The following is a 14,188-nucleotide window of genomic DNA, read 5'->3' on the forward strand; positions in this document are numbered from 1 at the left end:
CCAATGCACAGTGGCAGCAGTGTGTACCATCTATAAGATGCACTACAGCAACTCAAGGATCCTTTGCCAGTGCCTTCCAAACCCATGAGCACTGCCACCTGGAAGCACAATGACAGCAGAAGCATGGGAACACCCCTGTAAGTTCCTCTCCAAGACACACACCATCCTGAATTGGAACTATATCGCCATTTCTTCACTATCGTTCGGTCAAAATCCTGGAACTCCCTCCTTATGGGCGTACCTTAACCACATGGACTGCAGCAATTCAAGAAGGCATCTCTCTAACACCTTCTCAAGGGCAATTAGGGATGGACAATAAAAATGCTGGCTGAGCCAAGAGTGCCCAGGTCCCATGAAAGAATAAAAGAAAGGTGGTCAGAAGGGAGCTGGGGCCCAGATGGGAGCTAGATAAGTCAGATTGGGTGGAGTCTGGAGACTGTGGTGGGAGGGGGGGGGGGGAGGTGGAGTTGGAGGATTGGGGGGAGTTGGAGGATTGAGGGGGCAATCAAAAGCATCAGTTTTACAGCTGCCCAGCAATTGGCTAGGATTCTTCAGTGCAACATTTCCTGGGTAACGAAACAGGTAAGTAAGTTGGAACTGTCCAAAGTCTCTGAATTTAACTCAGAGTCAGAGACATTTTCAGAGGGTCCCAGAGAGTAAGGGAATTGCTCATCAGAAGTTCAAACTTCCTGGGCAATTCTCACGGAGTCGGTGTATCGGTACTTTTGAGGGATCCCAAAGCTCATCTTTGGTACGTCCGGTCTCCAGTGATCTGGAGACTGGGAGGTCTGGGCCATTGTCTCTTTACTAACTGACTGGAAACTATATGGCCAAATTTCCACATTGGCTTCACTGCCTCTTTTCGGTCTCCATGCCTTCCTCAGTTTATCAGGTTCGTGGTGCTGGGCAAACTCAGTGATTAAAATCATTTGATTTCCAAGAAATATTAACGTTGAGTAATTATCTGTTGTTCTACCCACAAGCATGAAACTTTCTCCCTCAGCACCTGACATGTTCAGCTGCTTGGCTTTTTGTCTTTTATTCCTCGCCATTTTTTCCCAGCTACGGAAATTATCAACAATTTCCTAACTGAGCTCTAGCAAACTTAAAATGTATTAATTCCTCGGCGGTATCCAGTGAGGGCAAAGAAGGTTTTGTTTTTGAAATGGTAATTGTTTGGATTGAGAAGTCGGGTGGCTTTAGGACCTGGAGTTGCAGGCGCCTGCGCTCCTCAGTCTCTGTTGCTGCTCTTTGGACAGCTCGTCACTCTCCAGCCGGCATTCAGACGGTAGCTAAGCAGAAATGACAGTGTCTTGTCACTTTAGTTCAACACGGGCATCGGAAACCACTCTTGACTACCAAGAAAACTGAGTGAGACAGCAGATGAATTATTGGCTTCTCACGAAGTAAGTGATACTTTCAATGGAAATCACTATTCTGCCTATTTTTGACATTAATAACACATTTAAAATCGTTTAAGGTGCAACTTAGTAAATCCTTTCATTTGTTACTGATTTAGTTCACTAATAATATGGGTGCGCTGATCTTCGCACACGTTAGAAAGTAGAGAAATAATCAGAACTGAACAATATTTCTCGACTTATTTTATCCCGTGGGGAAAAAGAATCTGGATTAAAAGTCGGAAGATGTATATGAATTAGTGCTGCATATTCTGAAAATAGGGAAGGTCTGAACAAATGAATTCAAGCTTGTAACAAAGTATCTTGACACTACAGTGTCTTTTTCCCGAAAGGAACTAGTTGGTAATTGGTAATGGGGACTTTGTAGTAAAGGACATTTCTTCCTGAAATGCCCCTCGGACCGGGAATTTGTTAAAGAGACAACATTGGGATCCAGCTGCTCAGTTTCATACCCTTTCCTTCGATTTTGTCTCAAAAAATCATGTGTTGAACGTTGTGAAACAAAATGGGAACAGTCTGCAGCGAATAAAGCAGCACAAGGGAAGCTTCAGTAACAAATAACAGTTTGTCAACATTTAGGGAAAAACTTTCAGCTCAAGAATTTTTTTGTTGTTGAAAAGTTGATTCAAATTGCCTTATATTCTTCATTAAGTTAGGCGGTTGCTGTTATTTTTTAAACGTAGGGTTCAGTAGCGCAATGAATCGTCAAACCTAACGAATCTCAGCACAAGACGGTGAGCATGGAGAACATCACAAGTGTGATCGAGTTATTAAACAATTCAATGAACCAGCCTGAAGAAATGAAGAGGATGCCTCAGAATCCACTCGACTATCAGGTAGTCACTATACTTCTAGCCCTGTTGATCTGTGGAGTGGGGATAGCGGGAAACGTCATGGTTGTGCTGGTGGTGCTTAAGACCAAGCACATGAGAACTCCCACCAACTGCTACCTGGTGAGCCTGGCTATCGCAGACCTGATTGTCCTTTTGGCGGCGGGTCTGCCCAATATCACAGAGAGCGTGGCCGCCTCCTGGGTTTATGGATACGTTGGCTGCCTTTTCATCACATATCTGCAATACCTGGGCATCAACGCGTCCTCGTGTTCCATCACTGCGTTTACCATCGAGCGCTACATTGCAATTTGCCACCCCATCAAGGCTCAGTTTATCTGCACCGTGTCCAGAGCCAAGAAAATAATCGCATTTGTATGGGCCTTCACATCTGTGTACTGTGTAATGTGGTTCTTTTTACTGGACATCAAGCAGATTCAACACGTTAATGGCATCCAGGTGGTTTGTGACTATAAAGTGTCCAGAAACCATTACTTGCCCATTTACTTTCTGGACTTCACTATATTCTATGTGATTCCTTTATTCGTGGCCACAGTTCTTTATGGGCTCATTGCTCGGATACTGTTCCTGAATCCGATCCCCAGCACACCGCAGGATACAGCCAATAACTCCATTCACAAGGGACGCAGCAATGCCTCCAAGATGTCCTGTCGCCGTAACAAGGGCACGCAATCTTCAAGAAAGCAGGTAACGATCCCGATTTAAAACCGCCCATTGAATTGCCATTTCTTATCACTGACTTGCTATACTTCTTTCATGGTCTTTCATTGTTCGGTCCCAGACATTCTACTTCGTGCATTTGCAGATAGGTTATGCCAGCGGATCTCAGAAAGATACAGTATTTGAGAATTGTGGAGTTAATCACAGGGTGACAAAAGAGGTTTGAATAAACAGCACTCCCGCAAATTGCGGGTCCCGCACAACTGATAAACTACTAGAGCGTCAGTAGGCAGGCAAACATGTTCTGGAAATCAATCAAAGTATGGCAGAAACAAAATACCGCAGATGCTGGAAATCTGAAATGTAGAAAAAACTGACAATGCTGGAAATACTTAGTATGTCTGGCAGCTTCTGTGCAGATTCAAGGACAGATTTAACTTGTCAGGTCAAGATCAGAAAATGCTGGAAATACAGCTCTGATCTTGAACCTAAATGTTAATGCTGTTCCTCTCTGCACAGATGCTGCCAGACCTATTGAGTATTTCCAGCATTTTCTGTTTTTATTTCATAATATAAGGCAGGATTGTTTCCTGCAATAGAAGTATATCGATTCTAAAATGGACAGCTAAATATTATAGTGACCATTTGATTTTTTTTGCCAATTCTTGTACATTATTTTCTGATGAAACATTCATTTTTCCAATCGATACTGTTGCATACCTGAAAATACACAAAGGCACACCTCTCTTCAGTACTCTTACCTTTCGTTTCTGCACAGTGCAAGTTTATATTTACAATTTAAAATGCTGGAAAACAGAATTACAGTAGGTGGCAATATGAGCCCTCTCTAAAGTAATGTTGAGTTGAAGTGATACGCTCTCCTTACCGCTCCATACCAGCTTACTCACTGTTATACTACCATTCGCCTAGCTCTGTGAAGTGAAACATTTAACAGCAACAAGAAGTATGTAGTATGTTGCAGTATCCAAGTAACAGGATTTCTGAATCAAATAATAGGAAGTAGAAAGTTGTCTCAAGAATATCAGCAAATGAATAGATATTTAGGATCATATTGAAAGATTTATAATGTACACAGATTGCTTCAATATTACTTGGCATATTACTATGTATGCAACTTTTTGGTTTCATTGCTACAAAAGCAATACATATGTCAATGCAGTTTTACTTACAGTAATTCATTTGTTTTTTTTATTTACTTATTTAATGCCATTTAGAAATCCTTTCAGCCAAGTACCTTTGATAGTCTATATTCTGAGTAGCTGAGTCATAATGATCAGGAAGATTTCACATTTGATCCGAATCCATGCTAAGTTATCCAATTTCAGGCAGTAAGGCAAGCTACAATTGGCCTTAATGCCCAATGGTGAGTGAACATAGAAGTCGTTGTGCCCTGCTCCTGATTAGTGTTTAGTGACCACTGTTGGAAGTTACATATGAGCATCAGGTAAGAATGTGATGCCCTCTGCAAGCAAATAGTTTGCAGCCATTCCTTGTCAATGTTCACACATGAAGAAAGATTATTTAGTCAAGATATTGATGGTCATGCAGTGCCCATGGATTGGTGCCCAAGGAAGGTGACAAGACTATCAGAAGAGCAAGGAAACAGAAAATATTTTTAAAAATCTTCCATTATTCAGTGCTTCAAGTTTTGTTGACTGATAATCAACAAGATTTCCAGTTGAAATTGACATTTTAAGTCTGCCACATTCTTTTAATCGTGCAGCATTATTTTCTGATGCATAAACCATACTGGTTTTTGTACATCCTCCCCCCACCTCCAAAATAAAAACCAACATTCCACCATCTTAATCCATTGACTTTGTACATGTGCACTAGCTTTTAGAGATTTGTCTATTTGAACATTGAAATCCCTTTGCACATCCGCAGATGTTAGATTATTGCCATGAAGAATATATTCCAATATTTCTTCTACAGATCTAAAATGTATTATCACATTGAATTTCGTTGACTATAATGTCATTCACTCCCTCAGCCTGTACACATCATTTTCCAAATTTCTTCTCCCATTTTCACAACTTATTGTTTGCTTAATTTAATGTCAAATGCAACGTGGATATACAACTCTCTATTTCTCCATCCAAGACATTGAAATATTTGGTGGAAAGCTGAGAGCCCAGAATAGATCTATGGGGAACACTGCTTGTCACAACTCAACAATCAAAGAATGTTACCTTTTTTTCTGATTTTGTCTCCTATCTCTGAACTGATTACCAACTTTTATCTTACAGCCTTCTGGAGAGTAATACATACAATATCCATAGATTCTTCGCACTCGCCAAGTTCATGACTTCTACAAAAAATGTCAACTAGTCATACTAAACCTCTCCTCCACAAATCCATGCTGACTCTTTTTGATCTGCCTATGCAGAGATTTAGAGAGGCAATTCCAGAGTTTAGGACAGAGGTCGGCAACCTGTGGCTCTGAAGCTGCCTACGGCTCTTTATCATCTAACACGGGGCTTCCAACCTTTTCCAGTTGGATTGAATTGTCATAAAAAAGCCTAAAAATTATGTTAATTGAAGTAAGAGCCATACTTTTATAATGGGGGATAAAAGGTCAATCATTATTCTGCACTTTATGGTTTCAAATGATTACATTAACAAATGACATCATTGTGCTCTAAATAAACTTGTTCAAGTGGTATAGTTACATCATAGTGAAAGATAATACCTTTGGTTTGAGGAACAGGTTTTATGGTTGTGACCATTATTGTTTCTTAGATAGCTGAGATGATAAATTATTCTGAATGTGCCATTAGAATCTCTTTTCTGATCACAAGGATCAATAGCTGTGCAGACTGTCCTAATCCTATGTATTTTAAATTAAAATTTGTTTCGAAGATGACTTTACTGACAAAATTATAATAAAATAATCCATTTACAACAAGATTCGTTATAAAAACACAAACACAAAAAGCATTTTTTTCAGTTTTATATGTATATTTCTAATGGCTTTTATATTCAAAGTGGGAATATGATGTTTTTCTCCATTAATTAATATGCAAATAGATACATAAAAACTGAAAATGCATGTATTGGAAATGTGAAGAAAAAATATTTTAAAAGATGCACACAATGTCAAAAAAATGTGATAGTTTAGAGTTAGGTCTATTTTAATTTTGGTTTTTTTATTATGATACAGCAATCAATGTATGTATTTTATTTGTGATATAGACAAATCATGTAGTCTACCAGGGAAACTTGGCAAGTTGCCATGAATATGGTTTAGAAATGATGAATTCTCATCTTGTGGCTCCCAATAGTTTCATTTTAGGCAGTTTTTTAGAAAGGATTGTTAGGTAAAAAAAGGTTGCTGACCCCTTACTTAGGGTCTTAACAGCTGAAGTCATGGCCACTAATTTTGGAGCAATTAAAATCAGGGATGCTTGAGAAAACAGAACTAGAGGAGCTCAGATAACTTGGAGGGTTGTCGAGCTGAAGGAAATTACAGAAATAGGGAGCGGTAAGACATGGAGGATTTGAAAATGGATGAGAATTTTAAAATTGAGGCATTGCTTGATTGGGAGCCAGTGTAGATCAGTGAACACTGGAGTGTTGGGTGAGTGAGATGTGGTGCGTTTAAGGATATGAGATGCAGAGCTTTGGATGACCTCCAATTTACGAAGGGTGAGAGGCTTGCCAGGGCTGTATTGGATAGTCAAATCTGAGGTAACAAAAGTATTGATGAATGTTTAAGCAACAGATAAGCTGAGACAGGCAGAGCCAGGTGACATTGCAGAGGCAGGAATAGGCAATCGGGTGTGATGGCTTGGATAAGAATATGGAAGCTCATTTTGGGACTGAATATGACACCAAGGGACGAACAATCTGGTTCTGTCTCAGAGAGTTGCGAGGAAGAGAGATGGATTCCAATGAGCCACAATGTGTCAATCACTAACATTAATCTAAAGAAGCTATGTATAGTAGACTATTCGCTACCTTATAGCATCAAATTCATAGTCAATAACAAGAAGTATTAATGCCAAGATGTGTGGGACCAACAAAATCTGCACTCCTATAACTAACTTTCCAATTATCTACCACAATTTGTGTGGAGTTAAGATTTGTTTGAGACCTTTCTTCATTGTACAACTTACAGCAATATCTTCTATGACATGAATCAGTATCACATGGAGGAATTTAATCTTTGTGATGGGGATCTCACCCATTGGCTGGAAACCAGCAGGAGCACTGCATTGTCTCCATTGTGGAAAGCACTCAAGTATTAAGTGCCCATCACGCACTCAAGTATTAAGTGCCCCTCACGCACTTAAGTGGCCAGTGTCATGCCTTGTCCAGGATTAAAGACCCCAGGAGCAGGCATCACCATCCCCCCTTACCCCCCCACTACCCCCACTGGGAGCTGCTCGCCAATCCGAGGCTGGCAGCTCTCCATTTGCCATCAATGCAACTGGGAGCAGGGGCTGCTACCAGTAATACCCGCTCCAGAGGCCCAGGATCGATGAGGGACCCCAGGCCAAAAGTGAGTGAGGATGGGCTAGTTGTGGTGGGGTGAGGGTCATGGGAGGGGGTTTGGACGAAAAGACTGGACATGGCATTCAGTGGGCCCTGCCTTCCTGGTGCCAGATAACTTGATCAAGCACTGAGCTAATTACCAGCAACAGCGGTATGAGCCCCTTAAATAGGCATTAATTGCCTACTTAAGGGCCCAAACTGGCCGTCCATAAGCCTTCCTGGTCCCAGACTTAATTGAGTGGAGGCGGGAAGATGGCGGGATCCACATCCTTTACCCTCTCACCCGATTAAATGTACCTCCCCACCTCCAAACTCACCTCCAGGAGAGCATTAATTCCTGCCTACAGACTCCTGTATGGCATCAATTGGTATCACAGAAAGCGTAAAACCATTATGCTAGAAATGATGCATATGTTTATTCCTCCACTGGTGATATCAAAGTTCCAAAGAAGTAAGACTAAAATTTGGGAACTCTCCATTATTTGTAATTTTCGCTTAGAAGGGTTCAACTCTGTAAACAAGTTTCCACTCTACTTAACATGGGAATGATTATCACTTGACAATACATATCTGATAAATATCTTGTCCTTATCCTGACTAATGTTAAGGTCTAAGGAAATATCGCAACAAGTAAAACTTCATACAATATTAAAAGTGTAAGGAAATGTCAAATTAAGTAAAACCTCACACAATATTGCCTACTGAACTCAGAAAATGAATGTACTAAGATGCATACATATATATATCTAATGAAATTGCTTGTCTCATATATTGTCCATCATAAGTATTGTGAATGTAGTATTTTGTAGTGCAATATTTGCTTTATTTCTTTCCTACTTTGCTTTCTAATTGGTTATGTCCTACTTTCCACTCCTTATACTATAACATTTCTTTATCCCTGCCGTCACTAAATTGCTTCCAAATCACATTACATTAAAAAAAAATCTACCCAGTCAAATTACACCACATAGTAATTTCCTCAAACTAAGCTTGCATGATAGTTTGCTCCTCTTCAAATCATTGATAAAAGGGCTAGAGGGACCATTGTACATTTGCAGATGATACTAAAATAAAAGGCACTATAAGTTATGTTGAGGACCAAGGAAGCTGGAATGGGATATTGTAAAATTGGCAGAATAGGCAAAAAATTTGGCAGATGGAATTCAATAGCAATAAATGTCAGGTGGTACACTTCCGTAAACAAAATGAATTATACTGGATGGAGTGGAACAGCAGAGAGAATTGATGATTCAGACACACAAGACCTTGAAAGCAGCATCTCATGTGCATAAGGTAGGGGGAAAAGATCTTGGAACACTGAGTTCTATGGCAAGATCCAAGGAATATAAGAGTAAAGATGTCATAGTGAATCTGTATAAAACGTTAGTAAGAGCAAAGGTGGATTCCTGTGGTAATTTTGGGCTCCATACTGTAGAAAAGATGTTGAGGCAATATAAATGGTAGAGCATTGGCTCACTAAGATGATGGTCGGTATGAGCAAATACAAAAAAAATGTAACATTTGGGTTGTTTTCATTAGAACAGAGAAGATTATGGGTTTCACTTTTATCTTCATTTGTATCCAAGGAAAATAATTATTCTTTAAAATATATGTGATCCAAGTTTATTTCAAGTAAAAAGGTGCATCTCAATAATCTCTCAATATTTTGAAGAATGGTTCAGCAGGGATGATAAACCTATCTCTATTAGTGATTTGCCATGGTTTGTTATAAATGCACAAGAGAAAAATAGCATTAAGCCATTTATATAAGTCTTTTATAAGATACATTGTAATTTTATGCTACAATATCAATTGTATAGCTTAATTCAATTTATTGCCTGTGTTTAATTTTGGCAAAAATGAAATATAACAATTCATTTTTTCAGATTACTCAGAATGGATGCTCAAATCAATTATACAATAAAAATATAATTACAAAACAAGCTTTCATATAACTTGATAAATATTAATGTTAGGTTAATTAAATATGATAATGCCAGAGATCTTTTTAAGTATTTGATAATGGCTATGTGCTCGAAACAGCCTTTATAAAATTGCTTTGTAAACACTATATCCAGTTATATTTAGTGAATCATTTATAAAGCAAATATAATAAGAAAATTGTATACTAATAGGTTTTCCTTCTTTCAGGACTTAATTAAGTTAAAAAGTTCACACCAATCTAAATACCTCAGTTAGTTAACTGTTGTAGACCATTTTAAAATGCAATGATTAGTATGCAATATTTTGCAGTAACAAGAGACAGGGTGGTAATTCATCTTGGACTGTAGTGTTAAATGGAAGCTAGCAAATTATTAACTGTTTTATACTGCATCCAATTTTCTTTGCTGTTGAAGGTGAGGTTGTATTCACCCGAGACAAATTTCTACCTTATCCACCACCACTATCAAATCATTGATAAAACAGGCAGGAAAAATAAGCAGAATTTCATCAACTACAATAGAAGAACCTGCTGCCATTTTGTTGAATCAAGCTTTTTTATTCCATCATTGTTTTCATGTCAGTGAAAATGTGAAGCTTTTTGGCTCATTCAAGTTAACCATAACCATAAATCTCATACTCTTTTATTCTTTGCATTTAGTCCTTCATACCCTGATGACTGATTCTGGATTATAGCCTATGATTCAAGTATCCAAAATCAGAATGTCAGGTTGTTTACTGATTTTCTGAAAAAAACTAGACATTGTTCATATTGTGTTATTCATTTGTTGCAAAACTACTGAATCTGCTGTAGTTTACAGACTAGGCAAACATTCCACATCCTAATTACTCAGAATGTCAACCTTGGCACAGTGGGTAGTACTCTTGCTTCTACATCAGAAGATTGTGTGTTTGTCCCACTCCAAAGACGTGAGCACAAAATTCTAGACTGGCACTCCAGTGCAATACTGAAGAAGTGTTGCTGCATTACAGCTGCTGCCTTTTTGATGAACTGTTAAACTGAGGATCTATCTGCCCAGCCAGGTACACATAAAAGATTGCATGGCATTATTTTGAAGAAAAGCTTGGGAGCCCTTTCCAGTGGCCTGGTCAATATTTATCCTTCAAACAACATTGCTAAATTAGATTATCTGGTCATTATATCTTTGCTGTTTGTGGGACTTTGTTGTACACAAATTGCCTGCCACAGTTCCTATATTACAACAACAGCTAGACTTCAAAAGTGCTTCCTTGTCTGTAAAGCACTTTGAGACATTCTGAGGTTGGCAAAGATGTTGTATAAAGTGAATTCTTTCTATCTTACTTTGATTGTTATGTATGTTGCCACATTACCATTCCTGGTGTTGATATTTCAGTTACACCTATCTGTTTTTATCCAGTCATTAATTGAATGGCTTTGGGGTTTGGAAACATTTGGTTTTCTCTTTCTAAATAGGTCCCTGCTTCATTTAACTTACAGCAAGTATAACTGACTCAATGTAGAATATTGGTTCTTTACTCTCTTATTTCTAGTCATTAATATCTCCTCTTTTTCACTATGGGAATCAACAGTTAGGAAATAATTTTTCTTTGGGTTATCATGGATTGCAAATGTTTCTGACTTGTACATGGTTTAAATATAATCCTGACTCCTGACCAATACAGACCCCTGGTAATTAGTAGCTGTCCTTTCTCTAGTATGCTACACATACACACAAACAAACACACAGAACACAACACACACACACAGAACACAACACGCACAAAAAGCACTGCTCAGTCTTCCCAAATGATTTATAGACAATAAGGGTATGATCCTGAGCTATTATGAAAAACTATATTAGGCTTGTAGCAGGTTGTTTATTATCCTCAGTGCCAGATTCACTCACTAGAAGCGTTATTGCCTCTGAGTCAAAAGATTGTGGATTGAATTCTCACCTGAGCACTTCACCAAGTTTACATTGAGGTACCACTGCAATTGGAGGAATTATCTTCCATATGAGACATTAAACTAAGGCTCTGTTTGTCTGTTCAGTTGGACAAAGAAATTACCATAACACTATTTTTGTAGAAGAGCAGGGAGTTGTCCCAGTGAACTGACCAAAATTCAGGCATCAACCAACAGAACAAAAACATTAACTGGTCACTCATCTCATTACTGCCTTTGGGATCATCTGTGCACAAACTGACTGTCATGTTTGCCTACAATATAGCAGTAACAGTGAAACACTTTGAAACATGCTGAAAGTTTGAAAGCTGCTGAACAAATGAAAATTCTTCCTTTATTTTCTCTTGCTCTGCATGCACATTAACAATGCAAATTATTAGAATAAACATTGTTTGCATTGTTCATTGTACATGTAAGGCCAAAATTATTTTTTCATTTTTTTCTTGGAAGGGAAGAAAAGTGCCCGTCCAATAAAAATAGTTCCTTGTCTGTGGAAAGCTGTATCTTTCTGGGTGATGATTTACCAGAGAATCCTCAGAAAAATCAGTTTATCGATTCAAGAATTAATATTTTAACCCATTTGATAATCTTTTCTGTTTTTTTATGCATTGCTCTCCAGGTCACTAAAATGTTGGCAGTGGTGGTTATCCTTTTTGCCCTTCTCTGGATGCCTTACAGAACCTTGGTGGTTGTCAACTCTTTCATGAATACACCCTACTTGAACACCTGGTTTCTGTTGTTCTGCAGGATGAGCATTTATCTGAACAGCGCCATCAACCCTGTCATTTACAATCTAATGTCTCAGAAATTTCGTGCTGCCTTCAAAAAACTTTGCAAATGCAAACAGGCACGGGCAGAGAAACCTTCTGCCTATAGCGTGCCTGTTTACTACAGTGTAATGAAAGATATGTCACATGAAAGTCCTGATCATGATCTAACAGAGCAAGAGGATATTAATGGCTACCCAATTTCTAACAAGAAGTTAAATTTTGATAATACCTGTTGTGATACTAACACGTCTAGTATTGCCTGAAGCAGTAGTGAGCATCTTATAAAATTTGTAAGAGAAAGTTAAATACCTACTTGCCAAGCGTATGGTTTCTGATCCATTATTCGGTATTGCTTATGCACTATAAAAAATATAATTCCTTGACAGTTTTAAAGTAAAACACATTAAAGGATTTTTCAGAGAGTTATGTTTTTCAATTTCAGGCACCACTTATGTTTTAAATTATAATAAATAAAAACTGTGATTTTGTGTCTGGAAATTAAAGCTGTCATTAAAGTAAATTAGCTGGATGAGTGCAAAAGATAATTTGTAGCAAAATTGTAAACTTGATTTAAGCACTACTTGAGTTTACACTTGAGCTACCAATAACAGAGGACATTTTCAGTACTCTTTACCAGCACACCGTTTGTTAGCAGTCGAGTCTCTGAAACATGTATATTATCTTAGCAATTCTGATATAAGGATTCAGCTTCTTATCACCAGAACATGTTGATTTACCACATCATTGGATTAAGAACAAGAAAATGTCCAGAAATCTTCTGAAGCTCTGCCATTTTAAATATTTGTTTTGGAGAGCAGCAGCTGCTCTTACAGGGACAAATATAACACCGCAATAGCTATATTACTATGTATCTTCTCTGAGTGATAACAGAAACGTTAAAACTGGGTAATTCCAGGGTAGATCGCCTGAAATAAGTAGACAGATAATTTCTGAAACATTTTTGGATCCTTATTTCTGGTAGCTTTATGACAATCATAAAGAAAATAAAGTGCCATTTCTTTGTGTGACTAAATGATTAATAAATGACAGTATTTTTCAATAGTTACATTTTTTGCTCAACATAAGCCAAGAACTTTACATTATTTAAATTAAAATAAAAGTAAAAGTAACAGTACAAAAATGTGATCAAACATATTGGTTTAACATTTTTTTTCTATTGCACCCAGACTTCGAAGTTCAATCCTAGTAATTCACAAAATGACTTTCTGTTGTGGTTTTTTAAAAGAATTATGCTGATGTGTGTAATTTGCTAATGTTTATTTAGAAATGTCCTCAAGCAAATGTTGCAGCTCTGCATATTTATTAGGACTAGGACTTTGAGAGAATATCACAATGCACTTTCTGTGACTGTTAATATTAAGTAAACATACTATAAGTTAATTTATTGAACTTGTTATTAATTATTGTCATTCCTTTGTCAGCACTGTGCATAGTATGCAATTGTGTTTAAAATGCTAGTGAATCACAACAAAATATTCCTACAGCTTTTAAGTAGTTTCTGTGAATTTGGTTGAGGCTAGAATGCCAGTTAACAAGCTTCATAGCCATGTCTGCAATTATTTATGCTGGCAGTGTAAACCAGAAATTGTAGTTTGGGAGTCTTAGATAAGTTTATTTGTAAAGTATGCTGATTTAATGTATATTTCAATAGAACATATTTCCACTGGAACAGATTTGTGATCTTTTATTTATATATAGTACAAATAAAATGATTCCATAAGTTGTTGTATATGTATGAATTGTAAAGTTATAAGGCTGTATGTAATGTTCTGTGAATGTTCTTGTACTTAAGTATTTGCCCATTAAAGTGATAATTATGATGCCCATATCTCTGATTGATATCAGAAAATTTGGCACTATTGCATTTTGTCTTTTGTTGAAGCCTATTGTCACTACATTCCTTATTTTCTCACCTATCAGCTTTCAGTTAAGAATCTTTTCAATTGTTATTGTCATTTTAGTTTACTCCACCATTTAACTAGTTCATGGCTGATCTTCTATATGTTGCCATTTCCCCTCTATCCCTTGGGGCTGAATTTTTCACTGAGTAGGTAGGCG

At 37.6% G+C, this 14,188-nt stretch overlaps 1 protein-coding gene across 1 annotated transcript; it reads left to right on the plus strand.

The window, feature by feature from the left end:
- The first annotated feature begins 1,271 nt into the window (after window positions 1-1,271).
- On the plus strand, window positions 1,272-13,979 carry LOC121286735 (thyrotropin-releasing hormone receptor-like). The gene is made up of 3 exons (XM_041203754.1): window positions 1,272-1,406; window positions 2,105-2,959; window positions 11,959-13,979. Exons 2-3 carry the CDS (start codon window positions 2,162-2,164, stop codon window positions 12,370-12,372), a joined length of 1,212 nt encoding a protein of 403 aa, XP_041059688.1. The 5' UTR covers window positions 1,272-1,406; window positions 2,105-2,161; the 3' UTR covers window positions 12,373-13,979.
- The last annotated feature ends 209 nt before the right edge of the window (window positions 13,980-14,188 follow it).

This window comes from Carcharodon carcharias, chromosome 14, assembly GCF_017639515.1.
Source record: "Carcharodon carcharias isolate sCarCar2 chromosome 14, sCarCar2.pri, whole genome shotgun sequence".
Lineage (NCBI taxonomy): Eukaryota > Metazoa > Chordata > Chondrichthyes > Lamniformes > Lamnidae > Carcharodon > Carcharodon carcharias.